Source organism: Gobio gobio (assembly GCF_949357685.1).
Source record: "Gobio gobio genome assembly, chromosome: 25".
NCBI lineage: Eukaryota > Metazoa > Chordata > Actinopteri > Cypriniformes > Gobionidae > Gobio > Gobio gobio.
The window spans coordinates 34,052,652-34,068,263 of NC_137121.1; the positions used below are offsets into that span (position 1 = coordinate 34,052,652).

The 15,612-nt window shown below is 39.7% G+C and overlaps 1 protein-coding gene across 2 annotated transcripts; it reads left to right on the forward strand.

Annotated features, from left to right (window-relative positions):
* The first annotated feature begins 2,598 nt into the window (after positions 1-2,598).
* hsd17b2 (hydroxysteroid (17-beta) dehydrogenase 2) lies at positions 2,599-14,990 on the forward strand. 2 transcript variants are annotated; one of them, XM_079810437.1, is made up of 5 exons: positions 2,599-3,298; positions 6,520-6,732; positions 11,065-11,250; positions 11,566-11,703; positions 13,899-14,990. In XM_079810437.1, exons 1-5 carry the CDS (start codon positions 3,034-3,036, stop codon positions 14,237-14,239), a joined length of 1,143 nt encoding a protein of 380 aa, XP_079666563.1. In that variant the 5' UTR covers positions 2,599-3,033; the 3' UTR covers positions 14,240-14,990. The 2 variants fall into 2 exon arrangements, with proteins under 2 accessions (XP_079666563.1, XP_079666564.1); XM_079810438.1 differs by having other exon boundaries at positions 2,930-3,298; positions 11,221-11,250.
* The last annotated feature ends 622 nt before the right edge of the window (positions 14,991-15,612 follow it).

Genomic DNA, 15,612 nt, shown 5'->3' on the forward strand with positions numbered 1-15,612 from the left:
GAGAGAACGAACATAGTACGAACAACAACAAAAAAAACATGCGTAAGCTGAATAGTTTCAGATCTCCGCCTTGTAAACGACACCTAATTAATGTAATTAACATATAAAAGAGCACCAGTCAACACACAAATCCTTTAAGCTTGGTTTATACTCGCCGCGTCCGTACAAGCGTGAAGGTGCGCGTGGCAAAAATGACGTCATCGCGGTGTGGCCGTCGTGCGCGCTGAGTGCGCGAGACCTTATTTCTCTTGGTGGTGTGCACAGCATTTTTTGTAACTTTCCGCGTGGCTCTGCTTCCGAAGAAGTTTTGGTGGTGCACTAAATTAAAAAAATGTTGCACTCTTGATGTTTTAGAGATTCAGCCCTTCACTGTTGAGTCCTTTTTTCTGCATCCTGGCTGATTTGTAGATTGTATGCACAAAAAAACTCTGTATTTTCATATTTTTGCCAATATCCCATTTACTTCCTATGGGGGTCATTTTTGACCCGAAGGTCCTGAGTGTGACTATTTTTTTTACGACCACTTAGACTTTTCAAATCCTGTTTTTTGTGTGTTCATATACCAAGTACCAATAAAGTCACCAAGTTTCGGACCATTCCGATGAAGCTACAATATATATATATTTTTTTTTATAAAACGCTTCGGGTCATTTTTGACCCGAAGTACCCCAGAGGGTTAAAGGCACACAATTGGTCCTTAGGGTACAATTAAACCATTGTGTTCTTCTACTTAGAGCAGGGGCAGGCAAGTTCGGTCCTAGAGAGTCGCTGTCCTGCAGAGTTTGGCTCCAACCCTGAAAGACATCTATAGAAGCTCTTATTGAGAATTAACAGAGGTTTAGTTGTTGATGTTTTATTGAAAATGTTTGGTCGCCATTATGGTGATCAGTGTCTGCTTTAGTTGGGCAGTTTGACTCTTGGCTTTTTATGTGAGTTTGTGGTTTTAGTTACAGTAAAAACAAAACAAAATCTGTTCAAACTAAAAGAAGCCATAAAAAAAAATGTCATGAAGAAAAACGTTTGACTAAACTCATCACTGACTAAAACTATTAATAAATAATATATCTTTCTTGCCACACATCAGACATTCTGAATTTTTATTTTTAAATACATTCTAGGGAGAATTTTTTTTAGACGCACACAGATATCAAGAATCAGCATATGATTCTCAACAATGGCGACATACTTAATGCTGAAATGCATGCTGGGTGCCATGAGTTTTATACTGTGGTGGCTTAGTAGGGTTGGAGCTAAACTCTGCAGGACATCAGCTCTCTAGGACCGAACTTGCCTACCCCTGACTTAGAGATACAAAAATGTACCCTTAAGGGTACCACCCCAGTGACGGTCACTTGTACCTTAAAAGGTACAATTTAGTACTCTTATTAAAGTACATTTAGCCACTTGTAAGAGACCACCTTTTTCAAGACACGTAACAGCTGTAAACGTTTATTTTATGTTGTAGAATAAAAGGTGAAAGTGTCTTGAGCTCGTGTTCACCGCAGACCTTATTTCTGCATAACTTACTTGAACGGAAACTAGTTTAAATGTTGATAAAACAAAATCAATCCCTCATAATCTTCTTTCTATTACTACTTCCGAAGGTTCAGAGATTGAGTTTGTGATGCTCTCTCCTTTGGCCCTCGTGTTCAGCAACTGGTGAAAAGATTGAAAGTGAAATTGGGTTTCTATTTTAGAAATAAGTCCTGCCTTTCCTTCCAGGCTAAAAAGAGGCTTGTCGCTGCCACTTTTATGTCTGTACTGGACTATGGGGATGTTATATGCATGCATCTCCTCAGTGTTTACATGCTTTAGACACCGTTTATCATGGTGCACTGAGGTTTATAACAAATCTTAAATCCCTCACTCATCGTTGTGTGTTGTATGCTCGGGTTGGACGGTCTGCTTTGTCCATCCGTAGACTAAAACACCGGCATGTCTTTAATTATAAATCTATCCTGGGTCTACTTCCTTCACATCTTCATACATACATCTGTAAAAAACATGTTGGTAGCTATAGCCTTCGGTCCCAGGAATCTTTCCTACTGTCTGTTCCAGTGGTACGTACTGAATTAGGGGAAAAGGCATTTCAATTTGCTGCTCCCTCTGCTTGGAATAACTTGCAATTGACATTGAAACTTAGGGAGCTGGACATTTCATTGGACATTTTTAAAGTGATGTTAAATGATTTGGAGACAGAAACATCGGTTTGTAGATGTTTTGATCGGTTTTTGCCCCCCTTTGGCCAGGACGCTCATGTAAAAGAGATTCTTAATCTCAATGTGCTTTCTTTTCCTGGTAAAATAAAGGTTATAATAATTTCAGCCTTTTCACCAAAAATCCCATTCAAAAACACTTTGACTTCAGGACGATGGAACCAGAAGTGCCAACTCGCTTCTGCGTTTTTGGCCTACAAATTTATGTCATACCTGCACCACCAGTCTATGTGATTGAACAATGCTAGCGTGGGAATGTTGCTCCAGACAAGTAAACAAAGTCTCACGTTACTGTTAGTTTGCTCAGTAGAAATGTATTTGCATTGCAAAATTCATCTAGAATTACATAAACAGGATACTAAAGCTCGACGGTTGTGAAATTAGATGCAAACGTTTCCTTAAATGCCAGGCCAGAAGACCTTTGAGCCGTGCAAGTACAATCTCGCAATTCATCCGTAAATGCATTCAATTATGTCGTTAAAAGCACATATTAAGTTGTCACCCATATTATTTTATTTGAAAGTTTGTTAGTTTCCATCCAAGTTTTTTTTTTATTTATATCTTTAATTTAGAGTCTTATATAATCCAATGATTTAATTCACCTCCAGTGGCATTACTCTTCAGCCATAAGCACGTTCAGACATGCCTAAAACATGCTATGCACTGGTTAGGGGTGTGATTAATTTCTGTGTGAAGGTTTACAAGATCCACACACTCATCAAACCAGCTGAGCACAATAGACAGGTCGTAATCTCACAGGCGCCTTTCTAGATCTCCTGATAGCATTGGCTGCTTCATTCCTGTGCGTTGTGTAGAAATGGAGGGAATTGTAGAAGGCTGCCTGGGCTTTCTATATGATCTGCTCATGGTAATATGTGTTGGGCTGCTGATCCTGCGCGTTGCTGAAGGCCGGTCAGCGAGGTGGTTGGGGCTGCTAGTGGTTTCTGGTATGATGCTGAGCTGTTTGGTCCATTCAAGTGTTCTTAAAGTGGGGCTTGTGAGTGTGCTGTGTAGTGTGACCCACTATGTAGGGAGAGAAGAGGTCATGTTGCCTACCCTGGACAAGGCGGTACTGATCACAGGTAAGACACCACCCTGTTTGCTCCTAAATTCTGTACATTTGTATATGTTCTGAAGGTCAGCATTCATTAAGGTATTCAAAACTGAGTTTAGTAGATTATGTCTTATGAAACATTTCAAGAACAAGTCATTTCACCACCAAATCAAATGTTAGAAATAAGACATTAAAACACTACGCACTAAGAAATGAAGCCAATTTTACGGCCATTAAGGCGTTTTTGAATTGTGACATTGTTTTTATGACAGTTTAACGCTTATGATTAAGCACATTTCCTCCCAAATTCCCATTATCGTAATAAAACAATACAGTAAAATATATAAATCTCATTCTCATAATGGATATAAATATTTTTTTAATCCCAAAGTAAATTTAGATCATTTTTAAAATATTAAAAATGAATACAAATATTATTCATTATGTAGATTCTGATTATATATATATAAAACCGTAATATAATCTGTATAATATAGATATATACATATAATATAATAATCTATCACTGATTCTTGAGATTACACACAAAAGCCCTATTTATGTTAAAAAGTAAGAATGTCAACACAATAAAAATACTCAAAAAGTTACATCTAAGAGAAATTTGTATACTCAGGACATTTATTGCTTATTATTTTAAATAATTTCTTTAGTATTACTTTAAAAGCACACTCTACACTTGGAAACACATGTAATCTAACCTGTTCTCAGCATGAGGTCACAATGAAAAACTGCCAAACAAATTAAATACACAGAGATCGGAGATCTTTAAGATGTCAAACAATTTTATCAAACATAGGTGATATATGTGTAATATTAAAAGGAGGGATTTAGAAATTGGATTGTTCATCATCGTGTGAAAAAATAAACAGAGAATTTTATGATTTAGATCCTTTACTGAACACAAGTATTACATAACTGAAGACTTCACGTTGTTTTTGGATAGATGCTTTTTAGTGTCTGATGGACTCATTTTTATTTGTTTTATTTTGTAACATTTAAAAAAAAAATGTTGTCCCTTATCTCAAGAATCAGTGATTATATATACTGTATATATACAGTGGGGAGAACAAATATTTGATACATTGCCGATTGTGCAGGTTTGCCCACTTACAAAGCACGTAGAAGTCTGTCATTTTTATCATACTTCAACTGTGAGAGACGGAATCTAAAACAAAAATCCAGAAAATCACCTTGTATGATTTTTAAGTAATTATTTTGCATTTTATTGCATGACATAAGTATTTGATACAACAGAAAAGCAGAACTTAATATTTGGTAGAGAAACCTTTGTTTGCAATTCAGAGATCATACGTTTCCTGTAGTTCTTGAGCAGGTTTGCACACACTGCAGCAGGGATTTTGGCCCACTCCTCCATACAGATCTTCTCCAGACCCTTCAGGTTTCGGGGCTGTCGCTGGGCAATATGGACTTTCAGCTCCCTCCAAAGATTTTCTATTGGGTTCAGGTCTGGAGACTGGCTAGGCCACTCCAGGACCTTGAGATGCTTCTTACGGAGCCGCTCCTTAGTTGCCCTGGCTGTGTGTTTCGGATCTTCAATGCTCTTACTGAGGGAAGGAGGTTGTTGGCCAAGATCTCACGATACATGGCCCCATCCATCCTCCCCTCAATACGGTGCAGTCGTCCCGTCCCCTTTGTAGAAAAACATCCCCAAAGAATGATGTTTCCACCTCCATGCTTCACGGTTGGGATGGTGTTCTTGGGGTTGTACTCGTCCTTCTTCTTCCTCCAAACACGGCGAGTGGAGTTTAGACCAAAAAGCTCTATTTTTGTCTCATCAGACCACATGACCTTCTCCCATTCCTCCTCTGGATCATCCAGATGGTCATTGGCAAACTTCAGACGGGCCTGGACATGCGCTGGCTTGAGCAGGGGGACCTTGCACGCGCTGCAGGATTTTAATCCATGACGGCGGAGTGTGTTACTAATGGTTTTCTTTGAGACTGTGGTCCCAGCTCTCTTCAGGTCATTGACCAGGTCCTGCCGTGTAGTTCTGGGCTGATCCCTCACCTTCCTCATGATCATTGACGCCCCACGAGGTGAGATCTTGCATGGTGCCACAGACCGAGGGAGATTGACCGTCATCTTGAACTTCTTCCATTTTCTAATAATTGCGCCAACAGTTGTTGCCTTTTCACCAAGCTGCTTGCCTATTGTCCTGTAGCCCTTCCCAGCCTTGTGCAAGTCTACAATTTCATCCCTGATGTCCTTACACAGCTCTCTGGTCTTGGCCATTGTGGAGAGGTTGGAGTCTGTTTGATTGAGTGTGTGGACAGGTGTCTTTTATACAGGTAATGAGTTCAAACAGGTGCAGTTAATACAGGTAATGAGTGGAGAACAGGAGGGCTTCTTAAAGAAAAACTAACAGGTCTGTGAGAGACGTAATTCTTACTGGTAGGTGATCAAATACTTATGTCATGCAATTATTTAAAAATCATACAATGTGATTTTCTGGATTTTTGTTTTAGATTCCGTCACAGTTGAAGAGTACCTATGATAAAAATTACAGACCTCTACGTGCTTTGTAAGTGGGCAAACCTGCAAAATCGGCAGTGTTTCAAATACTTGTTCTCCCCACTGTATATATAATGTAATATACACATTACTGTTACTATCAGTGCTGTAATAGAGTAAAAGATTACTGTAATTCAGTACTTTTTAAATTAAAAACTGTAATTTGAGAAGAAAATGTAAATTATTTAGAATTTTATTTAAAACATCTATACATGGTAGTATTTGTTTTTCTCCCTTTAGGCTCATAATAAAAACAAAACATTAAAAGAATAAAATGATACTGTAGTACAGTAAAATGTAGTTCCCAGATTGTGATTTTTGCAGTACAGTAATGAAAATGTGGGGGAAAATCATGAAAATAACTCTTAATGGTCCTAAAATGTTCCATGTAAAATTTTTATCTTTCTTTTCTTTAAAATCTGAACTGTGTTTCTCTGTCATCCTATAGTGACCGTTGCACTTTAAACTTTAAACTCATGGTTAACTTCACTGGTTCCCAGAAGACCATAAATCACTGCTGCATTCCTGTGATGTCACTAAACTCAGATTGCTTTCCATTTAGATTAGAGAGATAAACAAACATGAATTGCCACATGACTATGTGGCAGCTGACGACTATTACCCACAATGCAATGGAATGTTGGTCTATAGGGCGGTGTGATTGCGTGAGGAACTGAGATTGTGTGTGTTGCACAGGTTGTGATTCGGGTTTTGGTCATGACCTGGCCAGGTTTCTGGACAGTGCAGGGGTGAGGGTGTTTGCAGGGGTTCTGAATGAACTCAGTCCTGGAGCTCTGAAGCTGAAGAAAGAGGCATCTCCAAACCTCACCGTCCTACAGTTAGACATCACCAACAGCAGCCAGATCACACAGGCACATCAGTACGTCAAGAGCCAAACAGGCAAAGCAGGTAAGAACGTGGTGTTTTCGAAAGCAAGCATCATTATTACTAATACTCATAGTCACTGATTTGGGCCAGTAAGCAAACACCTAGATCATCTCAACTCTGGTCGTCGACGTCCACTTTCCTGCAGAGTTTAGCTCCAACCCTAATCAAACACACACATGACCATAGACAGTATCAAAGATGGACAGCAAGTCTCCACTGTCGAAAAAATTAAAGGTAGGGTAGGCAATTTTTTTCATAAACACTTGTTATTCATGCAATGGTCCGAATGCAATGATACAATATAGGGATGGGACAGTATGAAAATTTCATATCATGCCAAATTATCACGGTTATCAATATTATCACTAAAATTTGATGAAAGTGTTCACAAAGAGCTGATGCGCACACTGACAACATTTCAACAATATGCATTTTATATGTGAAAATCAACAAAAAACAAGCAGCTCTATGCACTTTTTTAAGCTAGATTCTATTCTGTGGCATTTCTTTCCGTCGTCAATAGCAACGCATTATAACACAGCACACATGTATCGCAACGGACTCGCTCTCGTTTCATTAATGCAACTAGCGTCTTACGTCTCTGTTTTTGATTGTATTGAAAGTCAAATCAGAGGAGTTTACTATTAATACTACTATAATATTGTTTTGATAATCTAATCTCGACAATTGTTTTGTGCGCTGTACAAAATGGATTCAAAAACAGGTAATAATTAAAACATTATCAATTCAATATGTCCCAGAAGTTATTTACAGGTATGTGGTAAAAAAAAAATCTTAGTAATAAGTGTACGATGAATATACATTATTATCCCTTGAATGTCACCCTTAGTCTGAACTTGTTTGTTCATCTTTGGCTCAAAGCCTTGCTGCAAACTTTTCTTGGCGGAAGCCCTTAATGTTCATTTCAAGTGTACGATGAAAATATTTCAACTCAAACAACATTTTTCCCTGGACAAACCCAGCCCATCCGGCCCATGAGTTCCTCGTGAATGTTAGGGCCTTAAATTCGAGTCAATAAATAAAACTAGGACAGGGACAAATAATGATGGATATTCACACAGAAATGCACTTGACAGTAAAGAACTGATTTTGAGCTAGGGTGCATTAAAGTGAATTTACTGCTATTCAAGTCTGTCATCATTTACTTCCCCTTCAGTTGTTCCAAACCTGTTTGACTTACTGTCTTCTGTGAAACACAAAAGATGATATTTTAAAGACTGTCGGCAGCCAAACAATTTTGGTTTGGCAACCATTGAATATTGTATGGACAAAAAAAACAAAACAGACTTCATTCAGGGTTGTAATGACATTAGAGTGAGTAAATGATCACATTTTGGCATGAACTACCCCCTTTAAAAACAATAATATTTTAGAGTTAACGCCTAATTTATGTAAGACACTGATATCTATCTTTCACGAGGCTCTCATTGAAATTGGCATTTAATTAAATTTCATTAGAACTATTAAAAAGTTCATAAATCATTTAAAGAGAAAAAAGCTTTGTCCTTAATTCATGGGATCCAGGCTTTAGAGCTGTTTTGTTTAATTATCCTTTAATTGCCCTAATGAAATTTACCATGGGTTAACTGTAGGATCATGGTAGCCACAGGTAAAACCAAGCTTCTTATTACCATGGGTATATGGTTTCTAAAATAAACAAATAACAACAAACTATTGAATTTGTCATAAAAAAATATTGTAAACACATGTAGAAAATACGAAAAAGTGATGTATATTCTACAATATTTAAAGTAAGTAATAATAGCTAAATTTTTAATAAATACATTTCTGCCAAAACACCATATTTCTTCACTGTTAGTAGCTGAAAGGTAAATTATTAAAAAGGTGTGGTGGTGCTGGATTGACAAGTTTGTAGTTGTGTGTACTGGCGTTTTCCAGTTTACCCCGTCATGTATTTTACATGGTCGCGGCTCTTTTCAGCTTCACCACAGAACCTGTAATGTTCACATATCACACGGCTGTATAAAACTAAATTCAGAGTCAAAGTGCCGTTCATCACTTCATAGAGCAGCAGTTTCCCATGCGCTCAAAAAACAAACAAGCGCCTAATATGAAGGAGGGAAGGTCTCTCTCGCTTTGACCTGTCAATTCAGAAGACAAACCAAAATGGGCCGCTGTCCCTCCATGATGGGCCAGTCCGATGCAAAACATTTATAAATAACCTTGTATTGGCCCCAAAGTGCATCGGCCCACCGGGAAAATGCCCAGTACGCCAGATTACCAGTCCAGCCCTGACTGCAGAAAATGTATTCATCACACAAGACCGTTTTTTTTTTGTAGCATGTGCAACATATGTCCTATACTGCAGCCAGCCACCAGGGGGCGATCAAAAGTGATCTGCAGTCAAGTGTACCTCAAGGGCCAGAGTTGAGAAGCCCTAACATAGAACACCATAGGCACCACAAAGAAAGCATTCAGAACAGGGGTGGGCAGCTCTGGCCCTTAAGATCCATTTTCCTGCTGAGTTTATAGTGTGTCGTTTGTCCTCGGATGTTATGCGTTTGTATTCTGAAAGAGCAAGCACAGCAAATGTTTGCCTGGATGCGTCCATCTTAGTTCTTTAACCTGTGTACTGAAATGCGGTCGACTCGGGTGTGACGTCATTCCCAGCTTCTACATCCCTCCTTCGAGGTAAATGGCATTAGCTCTAACTATAATCAAACACACCCGAACAAGCTAATCAAAATCTTCAGGATTACTAGAAAGCTACACTCTAAAAAAAAAAAAGGTTCTGTATGGCACCAAAAATGGTTATTCGTCGTAATCATAGAGGAACCACTTTTGGAACCACTATATAGCACCATATCTTAACATGTTCTGTATATGGTAGCGGTGCTATATAGCACCTTAGTCAAAGAACCCCTGAAGAACCACTGAAGCACCAAAATTGGTGCTATACAGCACTTTAAAAGGTTCCTCTATGATTACCAGTCAATAACCATTTTTGGTGCCATATAGAACCTTTTTTTTTTAGAGTGTACAGGCAGGTGAGATTGACCAGGGTTGGAGGAAAGTGGACCTCGAGGGCCAGAGCTGGCAATCACATAGTAACTACCCACTAGTAATTATAGTAACCACCTAGTAACCTCAGAACACTCAAGCAACAGCATAGCATCAACACAGAAAACCCTATGCAACCACTTAGCGACATCCTAGCAATCACCCAGAACACCCTATTAACCACTTAACATCCTAAAACCACCTGGAACAACATAGTAACTGCATAGCAGCCACTCAGAAATCCTAAAAAACACAAAGAACACCCTAGCGACTGCATAACAACCACCCAGAACACCCAAGCGACATTTTAGCAACACCCTATCTACCCAGAACAACCACTTTACTACATTCTAGAAACTATCCATAACAACCTAGCAACCACTTAGCAACAACCTAGAACACACTAGTAACCACTTAACAATGACATAATAAAGGCCTGTTTACACCGGGACGATTTTCACGCACGTTTATCGCCGACGTTTAACACTTCGTGACTAAACAAAGAGCACCAATGTGAGTGTGCACACTGATGCGCAAAACGCCAGGCGTAAAAGCGTCATTTAAAAAAGACGCATTGGGTTAATTTTCTTGTTTTGACGCGGTGTATTAACTGGCCGACCAATGAGATCGGCGCTTTGGTTCACGTGCCTGGAGCTGCTGAAGTTACAGTAAAACACGACTTGGTGGCGCTCAAGCACAAAACGGTCTTGCCGAGCACACATTGATACGACGAAGAGGAAGTAAGTAGACAAAGAAGATGCTAATGCTGCTTGCCAGTTAGCAAAAAGTGTGTGAATGGTTTTGGCAAGCACGTAAATACTGTCTCTCTTCTTCTTCTGCGTGACAAGCGAGCGTAAGAAGCGTAAAGTGCACCTTGTGTACCGGGAGCGCCATCTACTGAATTTGCATGTTCACTCTGCAAATCGCCAGTGAAAATCGATTGGGTGTGAACACTCAAGACGTGCCGAAAAACGTCTCGAAAAACGCTGGTGATAAGCGCACGCGGTAATCGTCCCAGTGTGCACAGGCCATAAGACTTAAAACACCATAGTGATTGCATAGCAACCCCCTAAAACACCTCAGAGACCCTAGCAACCACCTAGTAGATCACAATACCTTAAACAAGCCACAAAGCAACCAAAACCAAAATATCCAGTACAAACCACTCAAGTTAGCAATGCCCTGGCATCACCCTAGCATAATGGCAATATGTTTTACTAACACTCACAAAGAAATGTTACTGTTTAAAGTTTAGTATATGTACAGATACAAGTGCATTGTTATTGTGTATTACTCATTTCTTGTGGGCAGGACTCTGGGCACTAGTGAACAATGCAGGAGTGCTGGGATACGTGTGCGATGGAGAAATTCTGCCGATTAAAATGTATAAAAAATACTTAGATGTGAATTTCATTGGTAGTGTGGAGATAACGCAAGTCTTTCTGCCTCTGATACGACAATCAAAAGGAAGAATAATCAGCATATCCAGTATGGCAGGTAAGCATTTTCATAAGCATGCAAGGTTTTTGTAATACTCAACTCAAGTTCATACAGCCTAAACCAGGGGTGCCCAATCCTGTTCCCGGACATCTACCCTCCCGCAGATCCAAGATCCAACACACCTGTCTGTAATGATCAAGTGCTCCTGAAGATCTTAATTAGCTGCTTCAGGTGTATTGGATCAGGACATTGCAGGAAGGTAGATGTCCAGGAATAGGATTGGGCATTCCTGGCCTAAACCAATTCAAGTTGTCAAAAATACCAATAAGCTCTAAAAGCTTTGAAATCAATCCCATCATTGGTTTCCTTCAGGAGAAGTTCCACTTGCTGGGTTTGCAGGCTATGGGGCGTCTAAGGCAGCGATGAGCATGTACAATGGAGCGATTAGACAAGAGCTCTCACGCTGGGGAGTCAGAGTCATCATCATTCAACCTGGAGCTTTCAAAACAAGTGAGAATTAAGGCCTGTTCACACCAGGAACCATAACTATTAGCCTCCACGCCAATGATCAAGCACATTCTGTTTATTGTAAGTGATATTTGTATGTCATCTGTTGCTTTAAATGCTTGAGCTGGAGTTGAACTTGATTCTGATTGGCTGTCAGTGTTTTTTATCATTCATCAGACGGAACAAAATTGTGGATGGATTCCAACCATCCGTTCTAGCCGTGGTGTTGAATTAGAACATTAAAACTTTACACCGATAAGACATTCAATTATGACCACCTCCAGCCTAGAGCACACCTGACAACCGAACGGTGCCACAGAGCAGTATATACACCGATCAGGCATAACATTATGACAGGTGAAGTGAATTACACTGATTCCTCACGGCACCTGTTAGTGGGTGGGATATATTAGGCAGCAAGTGAACATTTTGTCCTCAAACTTGATGTGTTGGAAGCAGGAAAAATGGGCAAGCGTAAGGATTTGAGCGAGTTTGACAAGGGCCAGATTGTGATGGCTAGACGACTGGGTCAGAGCATCTCCAAAACTGCAGCTCTTGTGGGGTGTTCCCGGTCTGCAGTGGTCAGTCTCTATCAAAAGTGCTCCAAGGAAGGAACAGTGGAGAACCGGCGACAGGGTCATGGGCGGCCGAGGCTCATTGATGCACGTGTGGAGCGAAGGCTGGCCCGTGTGGTCCGATCAAACAGACGAGCTACTGGAGCTCAAACTGCTCAAGAAGTTAATGCTGGTTCTGATAGAAAGGTGTCAGAATACACAGTGCATCTCAGTTTGTTGTGTATGGGGCGGCACAGCCGCAGACCAGTCAGGATGCCCATGCTGACCCCTGACCACCACCCAAAGCACCAACAGTGGCACGTGAGCATCAGAACTGGACCATGGAGCAATGGAAGAAGGTGGCTAAAGGAGGTCCTACCAGTTAGGAAGGTGGTCATATTGTAATGGCTCATCAGTGTAGTTATAGCTTTTGTTAAAGTTATTGTCCGTGGTTTGAACAGCCCTTAAAAGGCACAATCACACAAAGAACAATAACTATAATGATAACTATATTAGTGTGGCGGGAGCGTGGTTTAGCGAGGTCTGTGACAGGAGAGAGAGAGTTGGGAGACAAGTGCGGCGTAAGTGAGTAATGGGCGTGAAGAGACTGTATGAAGCCACCTGGGAGTGTGTACACATCACAACATGTAAATAGGAAAATGTTGGCGTTATTTTGTCACTTATTGAGCAGTAGGCTAGCTGGAGCCATTTACCTCAAGTCTTTATGCTAAGCTAGGCTAGCGGTGGGAGCGTCAGACAGAGTTATGGCACACAGAGAGATGAGAATGGTGTGTATGGACTCATCTAACTCTGGGGGATACGGTGAATAAGATAAAGTCACAAAAAGTCGGCGTGTTCCTTTAACGGAAATAGAACGTTAGTTTTTGGTTTTGTAGAACATTAGGTTACACTTTATTTCGAGAGTCCACTTTAAACATTCTACTAACTATATGTAACTTTGCAACTACATGTCAACTAACTGTCATTAGAGTATTAGTTGACTGTCAGTAGACTGGTAGGTTATGGTTCGGGTTCGGGTTAGTAGAATAAGTTGAATTGTAGTTGCCAAGTTACTTATAGTCAGCAGAATGTCTGTTGGGGGACCAACAAAAGAAAGTTTTAGTAAATATTAATCAGACAGTCTACAAACACTCTAATGACAGTTAGCTGACATGTAGTTGCAAAGTTACTTATAGTTAGTAGAATGTCTAAAGTGGACTATCAAAATAAAGTGTAACCGAACATTATTCTAATGTCATTTTAATGTTCCCCTAATGTTATTTTAACATTCCTAGAACGTTCCCCTAACCTCTTTACTCCGATATCATTACCCCGGCACCATATATAATTAAAACATATTTTATGTAAAACCACTGAGTACAGCCTCATCTCATGCGAGTGTACACCACTCAAAGGACTCGTCACAAAAACACTGTATACACCTTTAAACGAATAGTTTACCCATAAATTAATCTTCTGTCACTATTTATTTACCTTCAATGCCATTTTTTCCTGGGGAACTTTAAATATAAAAATATAGTTTCTTTTTGTTTTGATTTTGGGGTTAAATTTGACCCACTTATATATTGACAGGTTTTGTAAGCAGTTTTAATACAGTTCTACCTTTGTCAACACATTTTCCAGATATTTTCGGCAGCAGAGAGCAGTGGAATTGTGCTCAGGAGGACATCCTCAATGGTCTGCCTAAGGAAGTGATGACGTCTTACGGAGAGGAATACATCCGCTCAATGCAGCAGCGGCTGGCCAACATGTCCTCAGCATCAAGCTCAGACACAGGGCCGTTTCTGGAGGATTTAAAGCATGCAATACTGTCCCCGAGACCAAAACACTTCTATTACCCGGGGGCCGCAGCATGGGCTCTTCCCTTTCTCCACAGACACTGTCCCACCTCCCTGTCTGACAGAATCCTCTCACGAATCTTTATGACTGGTGATGCCCAACCAGCAGAATTTGGAGAATTGTGATTTCTGTTTGGTGATGCACGTGAATTGTCCACTTTTGCCCACATTTAGTGTCCACACTTGGCATGTTTGGTTGGATTAAAACAAACCCTGGTGTGATTGCTCTGTTAGTGCGGTTCATTTGAATAAGTGTGAACACTGCCATCTGAACCCTGGTGCACACCAAACAATGGACCGAGACTACTGAAAAGATGGGTCTCGCTCCGCTTCCTAACCAACTCTGGTGCGGTTTGAATGAAATATGAATGCAACACAGACCAAAGACATGCAAACGAACCAAAAACAGGATGTCAAAAGATGCGACCCTAAAAAGGACAGAATGCTCAAGCATAGCTGTTTTTTTCTTGTCATAGTCACAATGTTGCCCATCACAGTTCAGGACAGGCATCAGAACCGCTGTTTTGACTCCTTCACACATTTTATAAGCTCTTCACAAGTTCTCAGCTGGTCAAAATACCATCATATGTAGCTACGCACATAGTCAAGTCAGCTTAGCTTTATTTCTATAGCGCTTTTCACAACACCGATGCTTCAAAGCAGCTTTACAGTGATGATAGGAAATTAATTTTGTTTTAGATGAAAAGCTAAAGTAAGCTTTTGATTGATTAATATCTGTTGTAAAAATTTCAAAATGTAAAAAAGCATGTAAAAATACATTGCACAAAATGAAAATAATAATATAAATATTATTAGAAGTGCAAATCAAAAAATGTAAAACGAATTTTTTTAACAAATAAACATGATTTCATCTCTTAAATGTGTTAGTGTGTGTTTTGGTCATAATTTAGACTTTAAAAAAAAAAAATTGAATTTTTTTTTTTTTTCTAATTTCAGCTTTTCCATCTCATTATTTGGACTTTTAATCAAATGTTGTCCTAGTCCCAATTGCAACTGTTCATCTCACAATGACTTAACATGTGGTATTTTCGACTTAATATCTTTTAATTTAACTATTATGACATTTAAAGTCATATTTTCAACAAAACGAGCCAACATCTCTTAATTATGACTTTATGATAATTGAAATGAGCTGATCAGTAAAATAGTTGAATATTTAGTGTCCCCAAATGAGCAAGCCAAAAGCCAACAGAGAGGCAAGAGGCAAGGAACCCAAACTCCATCAGTGACAGAATGGAGGAAAAAACCTTGGGAGAAACCAGGCTCAGTCGGGGGGCCAGTTTTCCTCTGGCCAATGAACAAACAGTGTATGATTATGATTCTGGCAAAATTACAGGTCAGGGGTCATATAAGATCGGAATATTTGAAAGATCGGAGTCATCACGCTGGAGACGGGTTTATTGAGGATGCCGTGTCAAGTAAACAATTATTAGATAAGAACATACGAAAGATCGGAGTCATCACGCCGGAAACGGGTT